At 38.4% G+C, this 20237-nt stretch overlaps 1 protein-coding gene across 9 annotated transcripts in view; it reads right to left on the bottom strand.

Annotated features, from left to right (window-relative positions):
* STK39 (serine/threonine kinase 39) overlaps positions 1 to 20237 on the bottom strand; it is a 320433-nt gene that overhangs the window by 250986 nt on the left and 49210 nt on the right. The window contains exon 1 of one of the 9 annotated variants that reach the window (XM_072612219.1): positions 9977 to 12965. The exons of the other annotated variants lie outside the window; for them this stretch is intronic. Coding sequence (XP_072468320.1) covers positions 9977 to 9980 — 4 coding nt within the window. The 5' untranslated portion in view covers positions 9981 to 12965. Of the gene's footprint in view, positions 1 to 9976; positions 12966 to 20237 lie in introns of those variants that run through there. 9 annotated transcript variants of the gene reach the window in all.

Below are 20237 nucleotides of genomic sequence, written 5' to 3' on the forward strand. Positions count from 1 at the left end.
AAGAACACATGAAATAGCATATGTATGTTAAGCAATTAGGCTTGACTAGCTTATAAAAAAAAAAAACCACATGAGAAAAAAGGTAACATCCCCTTCCCAAACACAACTTCTACTCAAACAGAAGTGTATACTTTTTTTTATTACCAGTTTTCAAAAAAAAAAAATGGTTTACCCTCAACAACTCATGATTTTAGAATGTGTGACAAGGTAAAACTTTTTAATATAAAAGTAAAAAATCTTTATGTTCTCTCATTTAAAAAATCATTTTTAAATTAATCTGTTTTAAAAAGGGGTGCAAGGGGACACTCTAACACTCCATCAACCATGTGCCAAGAGTTGCTAAGGGGTTTTCCTAGTAACCAGCACCCACACCAACTCCAAAAGGAGGAGCAGGTATAGACACTGACAAGGAGAAAGCCTGTAGGACAAGAGGTCCAGGAGCTAGAAGTTGACAAGAGACAAATTGCCAAAAGCCTTAATAATATCTGCTACCCACTTACCTCCAAATGTTGTTTTGTTTTGTTTTTGCATACCCAGTCCTAAGCATAGTGCCGTGCATGGAGCAACTGCTTAATAGATATTTTTTGAGTTCAAATGAATTGTTGTAAAGACCAAATATACTACCATATATAAAAGAACAGAATTCTAAACAAAAATTATTATCATCAAAATGGAATATTTGAGCAGACAGGGTCAGGCACTTTAATCTTAAATGATATTCCAGCTAGCTACTACTATAAATTTTTTTAAAATCAGTGCATAGGGTATGCTATTCTGAAAAATTTTAATTGTTATGACTAACAGAAAAAATTAGGGTAGAAGAATACTGCTACCCAGTACAAGGTAAGGGTTCTGGAACAATCACAGACCTCCAAGTCTGGAAATAGTTAGAGGTGCAGACTTTATGTTTATATATCTAAAACCTAACTTTGAGTTCTTTTCCTGCTATGACTTCATGAAATAAATAAAATTAAATCTCATGATCTGACTCGGTTGAAAAATATCCTATTCTGTTCTGAGAAGGTCCTCTAATCCTGCCTAGCCAAAAAAAAGTTAAAACAAAAAACCTATTTCATATACTGATTAAATCAACTAAATGGAAGCCAACATTCCACAAAGGAATGTCAATTCCTATTTGTCCAGATAAACAATCACTTTTGTTGTTGTTGCCCGGTTGCATCCGAGCCTTCATGACCCCATTTGGGGTTTTCTTGGCAAAGATATTGGAGAGGTTTGTCATTTCCTTCTCTAGCTCATTTTACAGATGAGGAAACTGAGGCAAACAGGATGAAGTGACTTGACTGGAGTCACACAGCAAGTGTCTGATGCCAGGAGTTCTATCCACTTCGACATTTACCTCCTTAAATAGTCACCACTCCCCTTAAAGGCAAGAGAAAACACAATTGCCTGAAAGGGCCCCATCCCCCCAAAATGCTTCCATTATTTCAGTGAGAAGTCTACAAACTATAGCACACCAAGTGATCAAATTAAGTTAACCTAGAGAAAAGGGCTGACAACTGCACTAGAAAGCCTGAGCAAGGCAGGTTTTTGGATAGGCTTTTGGAGCTAGCTCTACCTCTAGGGTAGGAGATGATGCACTAAGGGGTCTCAGTGCTGCCTAAAACAGCCTCTACCTCTACATGAACGGAACAGTCAGGGTGAGTCCAGTTCTAAGCACAGGGGAAACACTTCAAACTCAATTCAATCCTTTTTAAGCATCTACTTTGTGCAAAGCAGTGAGAACACTGGATAAAGAGCAGGTCTCAGAGTTACAAAGAGGGCAAAACTGCACCCTGGGACACAGACTGGTTGTGTGAACTTGAACTTGAGAACTCAACACTTAACTCTTCAGTAGCCCCCCAAACAATTCTCTTAAGAGTTGCCAACCAACAGCCACTGCAAACTGGTAAAGAGAGGAAATGTCCTCATTGGGAGTTCCCTGTGCCAGAGGTCTGATCCCCACCCCAGTCACTGGGAATACCAGGACAATGCCCAAAGCAGCCCTTGCCATCAAGGGCATACATGCACACAATTAACTGTAAATAACAAGGAATAAGAGACTGAACCCTCTACTAAAGCAGGTCAGCACCTTCTCTGCAATATTTAAGGTTTATAAAAAACAAGATAAAGTCATCTCAAGCAGGAAAGGCCTCAAGGAGGAAGTAGCAACTAAGCTACTGGAAGGAAGCTAGGATTCTTCCATAGGAAGTAATGTCAGATATGGAACACACTTGGTAAAACACAAAAGGGAGAAAACTATGTGTAATTGGAGTTATCTGTAATTTTTATTTAGTGTTTTATTGTCCCCAGTTACATGTAAAAACAATTTTTAACATTCATCTTTAAAACTTTGAGTTCCAAATTCTCTCCCTTTCTCCCTCCCCACCCTACCCCCATTGAGAAGGCAAGCAATTCGATATAGGCTTGTATGATTGTTTTTTTAAAATAAGTTTCATGAATAATTCTTCTTCTGTTCTATTATATATATATATGGAAATCTGGTGTTTGATAAGTCCAGTTTACAAATAAAATTCTAAAAGAAAAAAAGCATAAAAATGGGAGGTAAAAAGGACCAACTAGTAGGTCAGTTTGACAGGAATGGAGAGTAACAGCTAAAAAAAGTCTAGAAAAGTAGGTGGCCAGGCTAAGGATTATGAATTTTATCCTAAAAGAAACAGGGAGGCATTCAAGATCTTTGAATAGAAAAATTATATGGGTCAGATCAGTGTTTTAGGAAAATGACAATCACCATGCAAATACCAAGTAATGAACCACCAAATCATGAAATTTCAGAGCTGAAAGGACGCTCATAATTCATCTAGTTCAACCTGTGCCTAAACAGGAATGCTATCTACAACTATACTACCAAAGTGATCTTCCAGATTTCTCTTGATTATCTCGAGTAAGGATATAATCTCCACTGCCCAAAATAGCTCATTCCACTTCTGACCAGGTCTAATTGTTAGAACCTTTTCCTTACACAGTAAGCCAAAATATGCCTCTCAGTAACATCTACCCATTCATCCTAGTTCTGACCCCTGGAGCTAAGCAGGAAAAAAAAAATCTAATCCTTCCTTCCAGTTGAGTCCTTCAAATACTTGGAGACAACAAACTCAAGTTTCTCTCTTACGGAGTAAATCACTTATCACCAATTCCCACCAAATACCAATCACCCTCCATTTTCTAAATTCTACTATGCCAATATCTTTCCTAAAATGTGGCTCCCAGAAAAGCACACGATATTCTAGATGTAGTCTGACCAGGGCAGAGTCCAGCAGAACTATCACTTTCTTCACACTACAAAGAAGTGCCTCTATTCAATACCACCAGAGTCTGTTAGTTGTGTTAGTGGCCGTGTCACATAACTGACTCATATTTGAGCTTCTGATCCAGAGCTTTTTCACATGAACTGCTATCTAGTTATGCTACCACCACCCTGAGTTATTAAACTCAAATGTAGGCCTTTACGTATCTCTATGAATGTGATGTGATTAAGATTTGGTCCATCATCCTAGGGCCTATTGAAATGCTTTTGGATCCTCAAGCTGTCATACAGCCTTGTATTAAATGTTGAACGATGTTATGAACAGTGCATTCTACTTCATCTTTCCATGAAGTATAATAGCACAAATAAATAAATCACTTTTCTACTCCTATATTTTCATATTCTCTGAACCAGGAAACAAAATACTAGAAAAACAGATGCCATTGGATCCTTTAAAAAGTATTTTGTGGTGGTTTTTCAAAACAACAAGTAAAAAGGAGAAATGCCTCTCTCCTCCTGAGATATATTCCATACTTTAGGGAAAAAAAGACGGATAATTCCTACAAATATCATACAGCTACTAAGCAGACTTTGCAGAATCCTTGCAGTATCTTCATAGTGCTATGCCCATCTGAAGGTTAACAAAGACAAGAGTCCTAGCCCTCAAAAGCTTGCTGGTCATCTGTGGTCCAGGAATATGGCAGAAGAAACTTTAAACCTCAAAGTAGCAGTCCTAAATTGTCAAAAATAAAGAACTTAAAATTAAGTTTAGTACAATCTGTATCTTGTTGGAAAACAAAAATTTTTTTGAATGATACTTAATGTTTTGGTTTTTATGTTTTAATGTTGTGATTTCATCCATATAGGAAGGAACCCATGTAGAAACTCTCTCCATCAATGATCACCCTTAACTTATCATTTTAGTGAGTTGTCTAGGTCTCTGAGAGGTTAAGGGACTTGCCCATGGTCATAAAGTTAGTCTGTTTCAGAGGAAGGAATTGAACCCAGATTTTCTTGACGCCAATACTGGCCTTCTATCTACTATGGCACACTACCTCTCCAAAAGGCACTGGAAACAAAATAGAAAAAAGTAATTTTTTTCTTATATAAAACTTCAATCTAATCTCAGCACCCCATGAAAGCTAGAATTGGAAAACAAAAATCAAATGACTAAGGGAATAACAGTACTGATATATTAGGCTGGACTAAAATGATTCAGTACTTATTCATATAAACATTAAAATAATATTAATAAGGTAACTACAACCTTGTTCAAAAAACCTGAAATGAATGGCAAGTCTTTGAAGTCTGAGAGAGAAGTTTAGAACAAATAAAAGGATACAGTCCACAAACCAGGAATTAAATTTATGGAACCAATTACTACAAGCAGTTAAAAATTTTAAATGTAAAATAGATTGTTTTAAAAGGTTCAGCTAAATTAATGGATAACAACACATAATGGGATACTAAGAAGAAACTAGGATACTCTGAGGGTATGTCCCTGAATCTTTGAGAATGACATCATGGGAATCAATTATGTCCTACATACATTCTTGGAGGGAATTAAGTGGCTCAGCAGATAGAGCACTGGCCTGGAATAAGAAAAGACCTGAGTTCAAATTCAACCTTAGACACTTACTGGCTGTGTAACCCTAGGCAAGTAACTTAACCTCTGCTTGCCTTACTCCATTGGAGAAGGAAATGGCAAACCACTCCAGTATCTTTGCCAAGAAAACCCCATATGGGGTCATGAAGAGTCAGACAAGAACAAACAACAATAAGATGTGTAATAAATTTTAGAAAAATTTCCATTCAAAATGGTTGAAACAAATTTTAGGTTATTAAGCATAAAGTTATAATTATCTGGAAAATATACTTATTGAGAAACCCTCAATTCTGAATAACTAAGGGAATATACTGCTCTGAAAGGTGATGCCATGTCATTAAGTATCATCATACATTTTTAAGACAAATTTGCTCCCTGGCTCCATTGACAACAGACAATCACAAGTAGCAACAGCATTTGTATATTTGTAGATTGTGTGTGTGTGTGTGTGTGTGTCTCTGTGGTGTGTATGCTTGCAGATACACATGTGTACACACATAGGAGGGAAATCCATTAAAAATATTATTGTTAAAATATTGAAACCACCTCCTTATTGCATAATTGCCAGCACTTCTAAGCTTTAAATACCCCTATTAATTATAAATAGACGTATGAAAGCTACTTCACATGAATAACTGACTGATTATAGTTACACAACATGCTAAACAACTAATTTAATTCCTACCTTTCTTAACTGATGGAAATTATTCAGCTTTAAGTATTCTCTGCCACTTGTTTTACTCTGGACTGTAAACTGCTTAGAAGACTTACAGTACTCCTTGACAAGTAATAATAATGGTTCATATTTGTATAGGTATAAGGTACTGCCCCTTTTATACATGAACAAATTTGGATGCTGAAAAGGGCAGGAAAAGTACATTTCTGTAAGGAAAACTGATAAAATTCTAAGAAACAAAGGCTCCCAAATGAAGACAGTTCTGATAACCAGTATGGAAATGCTCCTCAGATGAATGTACTGAGATCTGGTTGAAGACTGAGTAATAACTAGGTCTAACAGTGGCTACAGGGCACTGGGATCCCTTCATTCATTTGCATGTCATTGTTTTTAGAGTTTTAACAGTTCAACTTAAACAGCTGTAAATCAAATAACTATTGGGGGACGATGGGAAGATCATATAAGAAGTATTGGGATCATACCTGAAGAATGCTGCATTTCTTGAGTTTTACCATGAGTTTACCATCAAGAGAATTTGCCATGAGGCACTAGATACAGTTAAGAAACCAGAGAAAAAGCTACAGGAAAAGACAGAGAGAAAAAGCAAAATAGTAAGCAGAGTAGAAAAGCTCCAGGAGACTGAGGACAGAAGACAGTTGAGCCAGCTGACTTTTCAGCTGTTTCACTATAGGCTAAGAGATGCTGCTTTGGCTAATGAAAGGCTTGGAGCAGCTACTGGAAGCTCACTGGAAGAGCTGAATCCTGCTGCCTTGTGATGAGCTACCAGGACTTATTTCCCTTCAGTCCCTAAGAGAAGAAATATCTCAGGAAAACTCCTTGGGGCCTTGTTCTGCCAGAAGAAACAGAGAAAGAAAGAGACTGTGCATCTACTTTGCTGAGAGGAGTTAGGCACTAACAGGAGCATGCAGAATTCTCCTGTTCTTTGCAGATTTAAGAGCTGAGCAGCTCTCCAGCTTAAATGGAATTGCTGGTCACTACAATAGCATAATTTACTCAATGTCCTATTAAGGGTGGCTGTGAGCTTTAGAATAATAACATTAAAAATAATAAGCTTGTCATTGCTTCATCAGCAGGAGAGAAGACAATAAACAGCTTTGCCCAGCAGGGAAGGATCAAAAAGAAAGGCCTCTGGTTCAGTCATGAGTTGTTCCATATACATGAGTTTTTGTACTCATCAATCAAGCAAGCAACAATTATTAAGTGCCTACCTACTATGTGCCAGGTACTGTGCTAAGCACACATGTTTCTCACTGCACAGTTTCTATAAGTAAGTGCCAGGTTTTCCCCTTTCATTAGAGAAGATGACCCAAATATATGGGTGGATTATGATGCTTTGATAATTCCTGCTTTTGCTTACTTTGAGTAGAAGTTATGATTATTTCTGGTTCTGCCTGATAACAGATAAATGTTATTATTCCTATTTCTGCCTTATAGTTTAATAAAATGATATGTGTGAAAGAGTTCATGGTATCATGGTACCTGATTGTGGAAATGGGAAGCACATTGGGAGAGGCTCAGAAGCTACAGCACTGAGAGGTAGCAGGAGGGAATAGCCCATTCTGGACTCCAGACTTGCCTCTGCTAGTACCAGATGCAAAGAGCCAGCTCAGAAAGTGAAAGTTGGGGTTCACAATACCCCATGGCTACACAGGCTTCAGAGTTTACAAAGCACTTTCTATGCATCATCTCATTTGCTTCTAGAAACATCACTTTGAGACAAACGCCACTGTTATCTCTGACAAAAGCTGGTGAGCATGTATTTTTCTGGTGTTTTGTAAATCTACTCAAAAGGACCTTAAAAAGGAAAGAGGAAGAAGAAAATTCCCTTTGTATATCCACCAAGCTAAATATCACAAAAGAGTAATTATAATGTAGGAAGGCTACTTACTGAAATACCCGAAAGTTCATAGAAAATAAAATTTAAGAAAGGATCCATGAGGAAAAGCACATGGCCATTTCAAATGTCTATATGCAAAAAGTTTAGGCAACAAGCAGGGGATTCAGTCATTGGAAGAAGGTTATTTGGCCAGATGAGTTTCTGGGTAGCCACTGAGTCCCCCAGCTTTGAAAACCCAGATGTTGGTGCTTCCCTCTCTAGTAGCTATGGTCAGACAGTTGGACCTGTCTTGATCTATGATATATGTATTGCATTGTGAAGCCCATAGATTAGGCAACAATAGGTCCCTGCCGGAGCTCTACTTAATGGCAGTTCTCTGGACCCTTCTGGCTTAGAGCAATTATCAATACTAACTGTTGCTCTTTCCCTTCCAGCTTGATTTAGTTATTTTTTCCTTTGGCTCATTAAAGGGCCACTCCCTGACTACTTCTTAAAGAGGCTTATTCACTCAATGGGTGTTACTTCCCTATAAGTGAGTGCCTGAAAAGACCTTAGCCTAAAAGGCCAAGGTCTCCCATTGTACCCTGGGCCTTCTCCAGTAATCTTGATGAATATCTGGTCCTTGGATCCAGATGGCTCAGGAGAAGAAAGTGAGGCTAGTGACCTTGCACAGCCCTCCCTCCCTCAAAATGAAATCAAGTGCAAGGCACATCATCATTTCTCTGATGCCATGATCTTTTCAAAAATGAAGGACAAACAGAACAATTTATTATCCCTATTTTATAAATAAGAAACTGAGGCTCAGAAGAGGCAAGTGACTTGCCCAGGGTGTCCAAAGAAGCACAAGCCACAGGAACCTGAGAAAGGTTTTCTGGTGATGATGCCCAATGTCTAAGCTTTGTTGATATAATTAAAAATTTTTAATAATACATCCTATAAGTAAAGAGGAAAGAATGAACTGTGGGGCTTCCTGTTTAGAACCTCTGATGTGTCACAGACCCCTCTAACAGTCTAATCAAGCCTGCGGATCCTTTCTCAGAATAATGTTTTTAAATGCATAAAATAAACAAGATCGCAAAGGAAACTAATTATATTGAAATGGTTATCAAAATACTTCTTAAAAAGCAAGTTCACCAATTCCAGTTTAAGAATCCATGGAGCACTGAAAGACCAAGGCTGGATTCTTTCTGTTACCTAAGCAAGCACTGAACTTCTGTTCTAACCATTGTCAGTAGTCTCAGAAAACACATAAGCAAACTAAGGCTCAGTGACTTGTCCAATGTTACATAGTTAGTATCTAAAACAAAATACCGTCAGGTATTCTTGACTCTCAGTTCAGAACACTAATCCCCTTGCCCTGCTCTGGAAAGTAGCATCATATAGTGAAGGAGCTCTGTAGTCAGAGGACCTTGGTTCAAGTCCCATCTCTGATGCTAACTGCCCCAGTGACTTGACATGCCTCATTTATAAATGAAGGGGTTGCACTAGAATGTCTCTGGAACTCCTTCCAGCTTAAGATCTATCATCATATGAGCCCTTTCAGATAGAAAGCTATGATTCTTTGAACAAACACACACCACTTACAGGTCACAAGAGTGAAAGAAAATAAATGCTCCAGAATAAATGCTCCACCCAGAAATAAATGCTCCACCACTGAGGTGCAGGGGGAGGGACGTGTCCTACCATGTTGTCATCTTGAGTAAGAAGGAAGCAAACAAACAAACATGTTCTATGGGAAAAACAAAATTTTGTTATTAAACCAAGATATCACACCAAAACACTACCATAAATCATCCAAAAAACAAAACAAAAAACTCATAACTCAGGGATATTCCTAAGCTCCCCAAAAGAGAGAAGAACAAACTTCACCACTCCTACATTCCCTTCACCACACTCCAGTCAGCACATAGAGAGGTGTTTATCATTCCAGGAACCCTGCAGCCCTACACTAACATTGCTATATACATACACATGGATTGGACTATTTTAGGCCTTATCTGGATGACAGCTCAAATGATTCAACTATATGAATTATGCTTCTTTGATTAAATTACAAAGACATCATCAAAACAGAGGAGTAGAAATGCAGTAAGAAGGGGAAATCTGGCAACTACAAAAAAAAGAAACAAAAAAAAGCAGCTGGAAATGAGCAAAGGTTCTTAGGTAGCAAAAAGAAGTTACTAAAAAAAATTATAAGCAATTGTTGAATCCACAAGAATATGCAGTTCCTACTATGTGCTGGGCAGTGCTTCACAACTGACACATATTTGTGTATTAATACTTCATTATCCTTACCTGGGAGAAAAAAAAGTATAAAGAAACAAGAAATACAAATTTGAAAGAGAAAATAATTTAATAAGAAAAGTTTGTTTCTGGAGGTTTTAGTTTTTTGTTTTCACCTCTGCAGACCTTTTCTTCCAGAGCCACAAAGAAACACCTAAAGAATCAAAAAAATCTTAACAGTACCAGTTGTAAACATTTTCCCTTATATTCCTTTATATTCAATTATTAACTTAACCTTCAAATGAAGGGCTAAAACACAAACAAAGGTAAATTATAAGGTTAACTCACTCATTCACTGGAGAAACATACAACAGATACACTGAGGCTGATGGCTAGAACAATGGGTGAGGAGCTTCAAGGCCTGGGTTCTAGTTTCCAGGTCTGCTACTGATTAACTATATTCCTTCTTCTCATCTTTCAGCCTCAGTTTTCTTATCTGCAAAACAAGAGGGTTGGACTGAATCTCTACAGTATCTGCCCCCTCTAAAATTCTAGGATTTCTATAAATAGAACAAATTCTATAATTTGCCCTGAGGGGCAGGGGGCCACAGGTAGAATATGTCAAAGGCAAGACCTGAAACCTGGCTGAGATCTCTATCCACAGGCCTAGGCCTGCATTAGTGGAGGGAGTTTCCCCCCTGGGAGTTCCCTACATCAATGAAATCACAGGTGTGGACCAATGGAGGAAAGGAGGACTGGATAGGGAATCGGGGACCTGGGTTCTGATTTTAGCTCTACCCCAAGGACCCCAAAGACATCTGCCCCTCTGAATTTGAAAGCAATAAAATTAGGGGTTAACAGAGCCCTTCTGGGAGTTAAGACCCCTAGGTTTTTGTTGTGCAGCAAATTCTCTGTGACCTGTTTGGATCACAGTTTCCTCATCTGTAAAATGAAGAGGTGGGATTAGATGACTTTTGACATCTGTTCTCACTCTAAAATTCTATCATTCTGTGATTTAAGTGTTCATGTCTTGCCAAAGGATGCCAAAAACAAAGAGACAGAACAACCTTACCTAGGGATTATTTAACTAGGACATCAGTGAGGAGATGAGCTGGGGAAAGGTGCCAACTTCCTTTTAAAAGGGTGAGAGGGGGAAAGAGAGGAAGGTGAGAAGGGAGAGAAAGTATATTACTTTATAATCCACCACCAAAATTAATGTTGATGTTCACCAGTTAAATTTTGTTGGAAAGAATCCGAGATTAGATTTCACAGACAGAAGAATCAGAGGGTTGCTAGGCAAATACAGAGAGCCTTGGTTGTGAATTACTTTCCTTTACATTTAAACGTTTGTAGAAAAAGAAAGCTAAGAAGGGGATGCTCAGTCCATATGAATGGAGTCTATTTAGAAGTTCCATTTTCAGCTTTCAGAATCCTCAGACATGTCTAAGATAGTAAGTGATCTATTTGCATACAATCCCCGATTTCCCAGCTGTCTACTAGATTCTTCACTTCAGCATTATATTTTAGGCACTCCTGCCCTTCTCTCCCCTAAAAATAGTGAGCTAAAGGGAAGTGCTTTGGGTCAGCTGGAAATGTGAAGTTTTTGCATGCTTTGACCATGAAGTGGTTAATGAGCAGCTCATCCAAAATTCAGTTAACATAATAAGGTCTATTTTCAATGCTTTAAAAGGAGGTAAAGGAGCTTCTTCACATACATCTATGAAAGCTTCCTCTTGGCCTCAGAGAATAGTGATGTTGCTCCAACTGTGTTTCTATTTGCTAAACTTACCTTGTGAGCCTGCCTAGCCATCTCAAGAGAATACCTGGAGCAGACTAAGAAATTGCTATCTACAGGCCAAATCCCACTGTGGAAGTACCTAGATATATGTTCCTGAAAAATTGTGTATAAATTGCAATTTAATAAACTGAGTCCCAGACTTGGAAACAAGAAATTTGGATTTGAATGCAAGTTCCTCCACTTACTTACTGGATGAATGACTTTAGGCAAGACCCTCTGACCCTCAAGCATATTCATTTGTAAAATGAAGATAAATACATGTGTACTAAGCTACCTCAGAAGGTTGACTGCTGATCAAATAAGATAATGTAGACCTATAAAAATAAGAGCTGTTGTTATTAGCTTATTCAATGTACCCTGTTGGATTGCCCAAATTCTTCAGTCATATTGGAATGTGGTCACATCATATGCTGCTTGAAATAACCAGGCTGTCAGCTGGGGCTCAGAAATGATTTGTTCTTAGATAATTTGGCTGCAATGTTATTTGTTGTTTTTTTTTTTTTGGGGTAAGGACATCAAACCTAAAACACAATTCTAGATTTCCAACAAAGAGCTCAAGTGATCATAAAACCCTTTCCTTCATGTATCAGCTACCCTCAGGTGACACAACAAGCAAATAATTTCTAATTGTTCATCTTAGCATCTCTCATTAAAGTACTATTTTCATCATCATCATCATCATCACCTATATTTATCTAGGGCTTTAAGATTTGCAAAATTCTTTACACATATAATATCACTTCAACCTTATCACAATGCTCTAAGGTAGGTGCTATTATTACCCCCATTTTATGGCCAAGTCATGCAGCTAGTATCCAAGGAAGGCCTTCAACCCACATCCAGTATTCTATCCATGTCACAATGATTCCTTTCATAGATCTTTACTGTCCCTTCACAAGCCATGCATAGAACCATGTCAAAAGCCGGCAGGGATCTGACTGGATAAAAGCCACAGAAGAATTAAAAGCCATGTTTCACCAGCAAATCCATGCAGCAGACCCACATGCACAAAACCACCATCTTTCCTGCTTTTCTACCTCAAATAAAAATTATAAACCATTTAACTAAGTGAAACGACATGCTTTCTTTTCCCATTTTCACACTTCTAAAATATGTCAAGATAAAAATCTCCTCATTTGGATTTATTCTGTAATTATCACATAAATGTCTGGCAAGCACTCTTCCTCCTTTCACCAGTTTATAAACATTCCCTTTCATTTTTACACCAAGTTTACAAGTAATTATACTGCCTTTGTTAAGTCTTCTTGTATTCTGATGACATGAGTATACCCACACATGGCAGAGATAGACTCTGCATAAGGTTGCCACCAACTAATACCATTTAAACATAATCAATGTCCACTGCAAACTTGGGAGAGCTAATGAACTGCCCCCTATGTCAAATCAGTTAACATTAGGCTGGGATGGGGTGGGGAACCTGTAGCCTTGAGGCCACAAGTGGCTTTAATTAATCCTTGGGTGTGGCCTTTTCACTGAACCCAAGTTTTTTGTTGTGTTTTTTTTATTTTATTTTATTATAATGTTTTACAATCACTGCCATAAAATTAAGATTTTATCCCCCCTACACCTACCCCCGCACTACCCCCCTCCCTCCCCGCGACCGCATACAATTCTGTATAGGTTCTACATATACTTTCCCATTGAGTACATTTACACCATAGTCATGCCATGTAGTCGAACTAAAATAAATGGAAGAAATCATATAACAAATCAAAACATGATGCACAAAAATACACACACACACAAACATGATCTGCTACATTCTGCGAATGACTTCCGTATTTCTTTCTGAGTGTGGAAGGCATTTTGCCTTAGAAAACCACCATTGGGATTTTTTTTTTAATAAGTTCTTGTGTTATTACGAAATTCCAAGTCTACCAGAAAAAACTCTTGCACACTGTGGTCGTTGCTGTGCACAAAGTTCTCCTGTGAACCCAAGTTTTACAGAATAAATCCTATTATGTGTTCTGTGAAGTGTGGATTCAGTCAAAAGGCTGCACTTGAGGACCTACGTGGTCTTGAGACTGCAGGTTTCCTACCCCTGGGCTGGGTATACAGCATTAAATAGGACAAGTCACAATTATTTCAGAGTAAAGCAGATTCATTTTTTCTAGATATCTAAAATTTAATAGAATCAGGAAAACAGCTAAACAGAAAAAAATGTTGATAGAGGTTAATATCCCATCAAACTAAAAGTAAATTTCCATCAAAATTGTCTTGAAAATAAGCCCTACGAGAGTTAAAATTCTAAAAGGCATTTCTCACAATGTTTACATTTTCTAACGACACTGCCAAATGGCTCTGGATTTCAAACTCTTACTAGATAAACTCTAAAAAAAGCCTCCCAGGATCTTCCATTTAAATATTTAGGAACTGATGCCCTCTGTGCAAAGTTGGAATTTAGCTAGCAGCAAGAATGTTCCACTGGACAAAAAGGAGTGGTTCAAATATGACTAAGAGGAAGAGGTCTGTAGGATGCCTTAGTAGAGTTTAATGGAAAAAGCATGAGCCTTGGAGTCAGACATGAGTTCAAATCTTACCTGTATCCTTTCCACCTGTGCAAATCCACTTCAAGTCCTGGGTATGCCACTGACTAAATGAGTAAACTAGGCTAAGTCATGTAAAATCTGCAGACATCAAGCATACTCATGTATAAGAAAAATATGGAATAAACATTATCTCTAAAGACTTTTTAGGTCTCCAGATGGCATAGTAGCTGGAGTACTAGACAAAGTCAGGAAGATCTAGGTTTAAATCCCCTCTCAAGTACTTAATATCCATGTAACATTAGGCAAGTCCCTTGGATTCAATTCCTCATCTCTAAAATAAAGAGATTAGTATTTAAGGTCCAGTCCAATACTGTGACCCTAAATCAGACTTCTGAGTTATCCATATCAAACAATTTGTGTACCCTGAGCTTATCAACAAATGGACAAGAAAAAACTTCTCAGGATACCAAGTCAGAAAGTTTTAAAAGGAAGCATCCTTAAAAAGATGACCTCCAGCAACCATCAAAAACTAGGACAAAGGAAAGTTTTATTCTGCCAAAAGAACAGCTCAGAAGGATTTCCTACCTCAGGCAATCACTCTCAACAAGCACCGCAGGATACACGGAGATAGATGCTTCCTGAGAGAGAGGGCAAGAGCCAGGGTCATGTTTATGTCTTATAAAAATCCAACAGGGAGATAACGGAGAACCATGCCTATGGTAGATAAAGCCAAGTGATTCCCCTCCTCCAAATGGGAACCTTAGTGAACATAAACTAAAATCCTTAAACCTCAATTCAACCTCAACAAGAATTACTAATGAGCAGGGAGACTAACTATTCCTTTCCTTTCCCTTGACTACAAAGGCTTTGATACAAATACTTAGAAAGAAACGGAAAAGATAACCATGATTAGGTACATTGACTGCTTTGAATGCAGAAGATGATTAATAAAAGTTTGTTGAACAGCTAAAAATAGTTTATTGATTATTCAGTACTGGTCAAACTATTCATAGAAACGTGTATAAGCAAACCCTATCTAAGGTCATTAATCTGTTCCAAGAAAGTCAGATGTTAGGCAAAATAGTAACAGAAGGGCTTAAATTTCCAGAGAAAAACTTATGAATGGGCTATACATGAAAAACTTAATATAAGGAGGGGGAGATGGGAATGGGAAAGACTAATGGGTTGGAAGGCAAAGCAACAGAAGTGTTTTAAGTGAAGCTCTGCTAGAAAGGGAAGGTGGCACGTGGTGAGCACTGGAGAAAAAGAGGGGCAGAAGATAGACTAGATGCCCTTGCAAGATTCCCTGCTGGCCAGCCCTCAAATAGCCAGAGGGAAGAAATAAGGAACATGAGTAATCCAAAAACTGGATAATCTACCTAAGGTGGCCAAGAGCAGTTCATACCCAGGAAAACAACAAAAGGAAACAAGGAGACCCACAGAAAGGTAGGGGAAAATGTTTTGCCTTAGAGAATCAATCATGAAATGTTACATCTCCAGAAAGTTCAGCACCTAAGAGTCCTGCCCAGAGTTAGTGTTATAAAGATTAAGATTTGTCACAGATTGCACAGCAACAACCACAGTGTGTGAGAGTTTTTTCTGGTAGACTTAGATTTTTGTAATAACACAAGAACTTCTGAAAAAAAAAAAATCCCAATGGTGGACCTCAAGGCAAAATGCCTTCCACACTCAGAGAGAGAAATATGGAAGTCACTCACATAATGTAGCAGATCATGTTTGTGTATGTGTATCTGTTTGTGTATCATGTTCTGATTTGTTATACGGATTCTTTCATTTATCTTAGTCTGACTACATAGCATGACTATAGTGAAAATATACTCAATAGGAAAGTATATGTAGAATCTATACAGAATTGTATGCAGTCGTGGGGAGGGAGGGAGGTAGTGGGGGGTGGGTGGGGAGGGATAAAATCGCAATTGTATGGCAGTGATTGTTAAACATTAAAAAAATAAAAAAATTATAAAAAAAAAAAAAAGATTTGTCACAGATCTCAGGAATGTCAGATCCTAGGCCTTTCTTCTATCATTTTCAATAGCCCTGACATGACATCCAGGATTCTGACAAACTAGAAAGTGAACCATGAACAATAGGATCCTTAAGAGATGCCAGCAAAGAAGACAAGAAAGGACTGTAAATGCTTGGGGGGAAAGATACATACTCTTGAAATGCATCATGTGCTTGTAGGACAAGAATAAGCATCAGGATTCCAAAGATTTAAACACAAAGGGGGAACTTCTTATCAAAAGTATGATCTGTAGAAGTACCCATGGTGGCATTCAAGGCACTGTTACATAGGCCTGCTATCGCCCTCTAGGAACTTACAACCTAAATGACACTGTAAAGATACTAACAACGCCAATACCATACTGTGTTCAGGAAATCACCCAACTTTCAAACAATGGACCTTCAGGCATAATGGAAGTACCACCAAGGACAAGGCAAGAAAAAAGTGGCAACCAAACCCACCTTGTCACTGGAGCAATAATGGGCACTGAGGAACCAACAATGGGCTGCCAGAGCAGATTTTATCCCACCCCGCCCCTCAAAAGGCCATTTATCTATGCCTATGAAGACAACCACAAGAGAGAAGTATTTGATGGATAACACAAAAGTTGAACTGTAAGAGAAGTATAGGAAAAAAGAAATACCACTCTGGTTATTCCTTAGCAGCCTTTCTGTTACCTCCATGTCTGCGCAGATGCAACACTCACCACCAACTAATCAATCAACAAGTATTTCCTGAGGACCTATTATTTGCCTTCTGGCGTCTATGATGGACAAAAGATGATAGCATCTCTGCCCTTACAACACTTGGTTTAACCACTAGTCTGATATTTACCTAGGGCCAGTCATGGGGAAGTCATCCATAAAAGGATGACAGGGGTAAGGGGAGCCATTCCCCTTGCCTTTAATCTACACCTTCAGCCCTGTTACACACATAACCAACTCTGCGGCCCCTCAGCCAGGTTTCAGTCTTGAAGTAGGCTTCTTTGTGTCCCCAGCAAGCTCAAGTCACCTGCACTCAGTCACTGTGGGATCATGGAATACAAAATCATTTAAACATTTATTTTGGCCCCAACTTATTCAATTCAAATGATTTTCATTGGGTACTCTCATTAGGAGGAAGGAGTAGCTCTCCTACTAGTGCAGATAAGGACACCTTCTGGACAAGATATGTATTCTCAGAGAATTTCCTGGGGTGCTGAAAGACTAAAGAACAGGTCCAGGACCACTCAGCCAGCATTACATGGAGGCTAGACTTGAACCCAGGTCTTTTTGATTCAGGGCACTTCTCTATTCACTCTGCTATGCTGAAACAAAAACACAGTGCAGAAGGGAACCATGACTCAATTTTTAAAACATCACATACACTCCAAATACATTCCAAAGTCAAATTTGCAAAAAGTAGCAAAATTACATTGGAAAGAGCGTTGGTTATGTCATATCTACAATTTAGTGGGTAAGTCATTTATTGCCTCTGGGCCTACATTACAGCACATATAAAGGCTGAATGAGATGACCTCTAGGAAGCCTTCAAGAAACAGCATTCTATAAGTATTCATTGTTTAAGCTTATGCTTTAGAAACAGATCACTGAGAGGCTAGCTTAACATATAAAATGAGTCCGTAATCTAGCTCAGTCAACAGCATCATTAACCTTTGGCAGCATAAGGATGAGGATCTAATGGTAAGCTTTGTCAGCAGATATTTTACAAATCTTAAAACTCTTTCCACTGACCCTAAAACCATGACTAATAATGAGTTTTCAGTTTCGCAAGAGAGTACCCAGCACCCAGGCAATACATGATATATGTGTTCAAAGAGGATAAGCTGATGTACTGTTTGCATGTCCCACCACCCCCACTCTAACACCAGTCCTATTGCCAATGCTCCATCCATATTATATGTGTTCCATACATTAAGGAGGGGCCTATGTTCTCTTCTGCAAGAACCAAGACAAGTAGCTAAATCCAAATGAGCTCTTCCTGACAAAGAAAAAGGTGTCAATCAACACTGAATCAACAAGTATTTATTAAGTACTTACTATGTGGCGGTACCATGCTAAGGGGTGAGAATTCAAAGAAAAGGAGCCCCTCTTGAGTCTACATTCTAAAGGAGGAGACAACATATAAATAAATCTGTACATACAAGATACAGACAGAGAAGACAGAAGGCACTAACACCTGTGTGGACCCAAAATGGTCTCCTTCAAGAGGTGGTACTTGAGCTGGATCCTTAAGGAAGCCAGGAGTTGGGACAAGCAAAGATTAAGAGGGAACGAGTTACAGGTGTGCCCAGAAAACAACAAAGGAGACACAGGAAAAGTAGGTCCAAGGAAAAACATAATCTCAGAGAAAAATCACAGGTGATCAAATGGAACAACTAGGTAAGAATATGAGAGGCATTACCTATTTACCTATGTCTCTGCTGCCAAGCTAAGAAAGCAGGCGTTAAAAGCCTTTCTTCAAGAAGTAGAGAAGGGAGGAGGAGGGAATGGAGAGGGAGGGGAAGGGGAAAGGGAGAAGAAAAGGAGGAAAGTGGGGAGGGAAGGTCTCCACCACCATACTTAACTACAAATGAGGCACTAAAACGTTAAGTGGGACTAAGAGATGGGGATTGAGGGGGGTAAGCCAAACACTGGAAGCCCAAGCCCCACCCCCATCACCATGACATTGGCTAAATCCACCCTTGCCCCTCTTTCTCTGACAGTGAATGGGCCACACATCTATGATGTGTTCTACATATGCATCATGTGCCATCTTGGCCATTCATGGCCAAGAAACAGATACTGGAGAAGCACAAAGAAAAGACAACTTTCTGAATTTACTCAAACTCTCAAATAGTCCTCCAGAGGAAATTTAAAGTTAACATTTTTACCAGCCAATTATCTGTGTACTAACCAGCATAACCAGTTTTAAGCAATCTTTATGGGTCTGTGGTTATTTACCAAATTGACTGCTTTTATCAAAACCACCGTGATTCAGAGCTTCCTGGAACCTGGGATATTTCAACAGGGCTTTTTAAGGATAGGCACGATTTCAAGGGACAGAGATTTAGAGTGTGAGAGAAGGGGCATTCCAGACAAAGGGGGAACATAAAAAACCAAAGATATTAAAAGAGCTAGACCAGCCTTGGGAGTGGGCAATCCAGTCTTGCTAGAAGTATTGAAAAAAGAAAACCTACAGAGAGGCCATCATGATAAACTTAAAGAGTGCTTAGCAGAGGTCCTTCGTGGACATGGGAAGAATGATTTACTCATATCTACCTTAGTAATGTCAGCAATCATTTTATTTATGTAAATACATATGTATGTGTGTATATATATATGTGTGTACACACACACACTATATATATATATATATATATATACACATATATTCACACACAGTATTTGTTTAAGTACCCCATCTATATGTATATATGTACACACTTACGCATATATATGTATTTATGTATGTATAGATACCATTCACTAGGTAATTTTCATATACTATCCGTATACTGGTATTTCTCTTTTTTAATTAAGTATATGCCACCTTTCAACCCCTCAATAAAACACTTGAGAATAGGGATCATCTTTCTTGTGTGCTACGGCCTATTAAAGTCTTTGCATTTTTCCAAGGAAGTTCTGAAATAGCCCAAATTATAATTATTTTTATTATGTTTAATAAAAGAAAAGGCCTGGGAGGGTTTAAAATGAATTAAAGTTAAAATGTCTCAGGAATTGTGTGGAGAGGAGTATGGGCAACTGGAGATTATGATATTTTCCAGACTCCATTTCTCAGTGTTCATTCCTTCAACAAGTTTTGATTAAACACTTACTATGTGATAAGAACTGAGGATAGAAAGATAAAAGTAAAAACAATGGAAATCTCTAGGAGTTCCCATTCTTCAGCCTGTGGTAAACATGCTCTCAAACCTCACCCATCACTACAGCAGAGGTTCTGCCCCTTACTATCTGAGAGGCCCTGGCCAACAAGTTTAACCTTTCTGATCTAAGTTTCCTCAACTATAAAAAGAAATGGTATTCAATGGCTTCCAAGGTCACATCCAAACCTAAATTCTATGATCTTATAGCTCTTTGTATCCAAGTTATTACCTTGCAATAAAGGCTGCTTGATGATGCTGACAGATGACAATGAACAGAACTATGGAAAAGTCAGATCCCAAAGAGATAAAAAACAAAAAGGAAAAGGACCTATATATACAAAAATTTCTATAGCAATCCCATTAGTGGTGGCAAAGAATTGAAAATTGAGGGGAATGACTGACCAAGTTAT

The sequence above is a fragment of the Notamacropus eugenii genome, chromosome 5 (assembly GCF_028372415.1).
Source record: "Notamacropus eugenii isolate mMacEug1 chromosome 5, mMacEug1.pri_v2, whole genome shotgun sequence".
NCBI classification, from domain to species: domain Eukaryota; kingdom Metazoa; phylum Chordata; class Mammalia; order Diprotodontia; family Macropodidae; genus Notamacropus; species Notamacropus eugenii.